The sequence below is a fragment of the Fukomys damarensis genome, unplaced genomic scaffold, assembly GCF_012274545.1.
Source record: "Fukomys damarensis isolate Sample0158 unplaced genomic scaffold, DMR_v1.0_HiC HiC_scaffold_37, whole genome shotgun sequence".
NCBI lineage: Eukaryota > Metazoa > Chordata > Mammalia > Rodentia > Bathyergidae > Fukomys > Fukomys damarensis.
In genome coordinates this window covers 8,130,359-8,133,883 of record NW_022900949.1, presented here as the reverse complement: position 1 = coordinate 8,133,883, position 3,525 = coordinate 8,130,359, and the positions used below count along the sequence as shown (strand labels likewise).

Genomic DNA, 3,525 nt, shown 5'->3' with positions numbered 1-3,525 from the left:
ATTCCACACACTCGCCTGAGCGTGGGGCAGGGGCGCGGCGGGGCAGGGAGGGCACCGCCTCGTGCCCGGCAGGCCTGTGCTGTGACCCCACGTCCCACCAGCTCCTGGGCGGGATGCAGGCGGCTGTGACTTGCCTCAGAGGGTGGGGTTGCTCGCTGGTTGTGGGCGCTGGAGCGAGATCGGGCTGCAGGGGCGCTGTGGGTTCTTCGTGCTGCGAACTCCCCCTTTCAGTAGGACCTCGTCCTGACTTCTGCAGCGGTGCTGCCCCGAGTGGGGGTGGTGCTGAGTCCCGGGCTAGGACTTCCACATAGGCCTTTCGGGGACAGAGTGCTGTCGCCCAAGGGATGCCAGACCCAGCAGCTGCGGGGCAGGACGGGGTGGGGTGTTCCTTGTTGAACCCCTGAATCGACACTGAGTCTTTGCAAAGCCATTCCTCATGGCGGAGTCGGGAGGGCCGCCCCAGGCTCCTGTTGAGTTGGTAGGAGGGGCACAGGGGGAAGAAGTGAGGTGGACAGTGACTTGGTGGACGTCCCGAGGGACCGCTGAGGGGCAGGGAGCGGTGGTGCGGAGTGTGCCTCTGCACGCCCCGCTGGTTAGTGAGGAGTAATTAACTGGGCTTTATTTAGGACTTAGCCTGGACCGTCACTTGTTTGGGCACAGCGTGCACCCATCCTATCTCAGGCTCCCCCTCCTCAGAGCTGGGCCTCGCTGAGGCCTCAGTGGACTCTAAGGAGCTGGAGGATTGCATGCAGACTCAATGTCCCTGCTCGCCTCTGGTCCCTCCTGTGTCCCCTCCGAGTGCCGGACATCTGATGGGAGGAGCCCAGGCCCTGGCACAGGTGGAAAGTGTCGGCGAGTGGCTCCCGGGTGATGGGCAGGGCCGCCAGGGACCCGTCCCTGAGCTGTGGTGGAGGCCAAGACTTTCCTGAGCCCCCAGTCCATGCCCCCTTTCCTGGGATACAGTGCAGGTGCGCATCCTGGGCCAGGTGGCAGAGTTCTCCAGCAGTTTCTGTCCTCGGCCCCTGCGAGCTGTGGCTGCCAGGGAGCCTGAGGCGGGGGGCGAAGACTGTGTGTTCCCAAATGAAACAGCCTCACAAGGAGACTGGATCCTGTGGGGTCAGGGTCCCCAGGAGGAGCCCCCAGGATGGACAGGGCCACGACTGGCTGCTGGGACCCCATTGGCAACCTGTGACCCCCAAGCCCATGCGAAGTAGCAGTCCCACCCCTAGCCCAGCATGACTCCCAACCTCCTGTGCCCGGGCCTGACGACCCGGGGAGTCAGCCTCTATGCCCAGCTCCGAGGCTGCCCTCCACCTCCCCTCCTGTGGGGGACCCCCGTCTCCAGAGTGGCCCAGTGGCCCAGATCAGCTTCTGGACCAAGACAGCAAGGCAGGGCTGAGGGTGTGGCCGTGGGGTGCTGCACCTGGGGCTCCGGCTGGGAAGATGGGTGTGGTGGAAGTGACCCTCAGCTGGACCAGAGGGACCCTGGAGGCTGGGACCTGTGGGGCCAGGTCAGCCACAGAAGGAACCCATGGGCACCTCACATCCTGGGCACCTTGGAGGTGGGACCAGAGCTGGTTTCCTTGGAAACATGCTGGCTTCCCAGCTGGCAGCCTCGGGCTGGAGTGCGTCTGTGTGGAGTGGCATCGGTGCCCAGAGCCAGGAAGGCTGCCGAGCCCAGCCCCAGGGGACACTGGCTGCAGCTCCCTTCCGCCCTGGAGGAAGTCCAAGGGTGGCTGCCCTTAGCCCCTCCTGTGAGACCGCCCCGGGGCAGGCCCGAGGTTTGTGTGAAGGTGGCAGGTGCCCCACACTGAGGCCCAGGAGGTGCACTGTCTTCTTCCCAGGAGTCCTTCCAGGCCTCGGGCTTCCCCCTCGAAGGCACTCCGGATGCAAACTAGGCACTCGCTTTGGCTGCTCTGAGATTCAAGGGACGAAATGTGGCAGCTGTGTGTGGGCGTGGGGGCCAGGGGCTGAGGGTCGAGGGACGTCCTCTGCTCGGAGTGTCCCCAGCTTGCCTTGGGCCTGTGCTGCAAGCTGTGGCCTCATTCAAGTGTGTCCCAAGCAGAGCTTGCCCTGCTCACAAAGCAAATGCCCCTGGCCCTGAAGCCCTGGCTGCATGGAGGGCGGGGATCAGTGAGGCCGAGGGGACCCCTGACCCTACTTTCTCTCAGCAGCACAGAGCACCGCGTGGCTGGGTATGCGCTGAGGCCATGTCCTAGACGCCCCTCCGGGCCTCACGTCCTTGCTGCGGCCTCTCAGGCCGGGTGTGCAGGGCTCAAAGGCACAGCCCCAGATGGCTGGGCGTGGACTCCGCTTCCCACCGCCGGCCCTCTGCACGGCCCCGGTGTTTTGGATCTTCCTGGGCTGTGCTTGCCAAAGGCACAGGGGTGGCAGGCAGGTGTCTTTGCAGGAGGAGTGGCTCTGTCCCCACTGCAGGCTGTGGGCAGGGAGGGCCTTCAGCGGGGCAGGAGTTGTTGGTGGACACTAGCCCGTGGGCAGCAGAGGTAGAGGCCCTCAGTGTGGGCCCTGAAGGGCTTTCCTGGGACTGTCAGCGCTGCCCTCCTCGTGCCTGGTGGAGCTGGTCCCTCCCAACCCACGGCCCAGACACAGGCGGGGAGTGGGTGAAGCCAGCATGGCTGCCGCACAGAGGGTGCTAGGCTAGGGGTCTGGGGTGTCAGGAAGCAGCTGGGCCCCAACCGGCTGCCCGCACAGAAGCCACCACTGCCAAAACCAAAACCTGATGGCTGCGAGCAGCACAGACCTGTCCCCTCGCCTGTCGCCTCACCCCAGGTCTGGCCATCTGGCCAAAGCCAGTGTCCGCAGGGCTGCTCCTCCCAAGGCTCCAGGGAGAACCAGGTCCCTGCCCCGGCTCCTAGCGACACCTGCAGCCCTCGGCTGGCGGCCCCATCTTCAGCCTCTCTTGGCCTCTCACCCTCCCATACCCGCTCTTACGCTCCCATTGGGCCTGGGTGGTCAGGAGGGTCTCGTCAGGGTCTGTCACTTTTTACCATGTGCAGAGACTGTTGTCACAGGAGGTGACCTGGCCACAGATCCCAGAGATCTGGATGTAGATGTTTTGGGGGGCCGTGATTCTGCTCCCTCCTGCACCTGTCTTGCCTTTCTTGACTTCCGATTGATTGCACTCCTGTCCTGGCACCAGAGACGCCTCGCCCGTGGTCTCCTGTCAGCCGTCAGGGGCTCCAGGCAGGGCTGGGCCACGGTCAGGGGTAGGGCCCTGTGTGTGCTCACATAGAGCCTCCCAGTTCAGACACAGGAGAAGCAGGTCCTGCAGCTTGGTCCTCCGAAGCTGTGGAGGGCAGGAGCCTCTGACCGGGATCTGCTGTCTCAGGACAGCTGAGAAGCAGCCGCTGTGTGCTGCAGGCAGGGCTTCTGGGACAGCGTGTGGCCCAGGCTCAGGAGGGACCGGGACCTCCGGGGCACCCGCTCGGCCTGACTGCCGCCTCTCTCCCCGCAGAGGACGGCAGGGGCAAGCCACGGCCAGCCAAGCCCAAGGGTGACCGCAAG

General features: G+C 65.1%; 1 protein-coding gene across 1 annotated transcript in view; it reads left to right on the top strand.

Annotated features, from left to right (window-relative positions):
• Positions 1-3,525, top strand: part of Kdm4b (lysine demethylase 4B) — a 73,587-nt gene that overhangs the window by 57,568 nt on the left and 12,494 nt on the right. Inside the window, exon 12 of the mRNA XM_033759608.1 lies at positions 3,476-3,520. Within this exon, the coding sequence (XP_033615499.1) occupies positions 3,476-3,520 (45 nt within the window). The remainder of the gene's footprint in view (positions 1-3,475; positions 3,521-3,525) is intronic.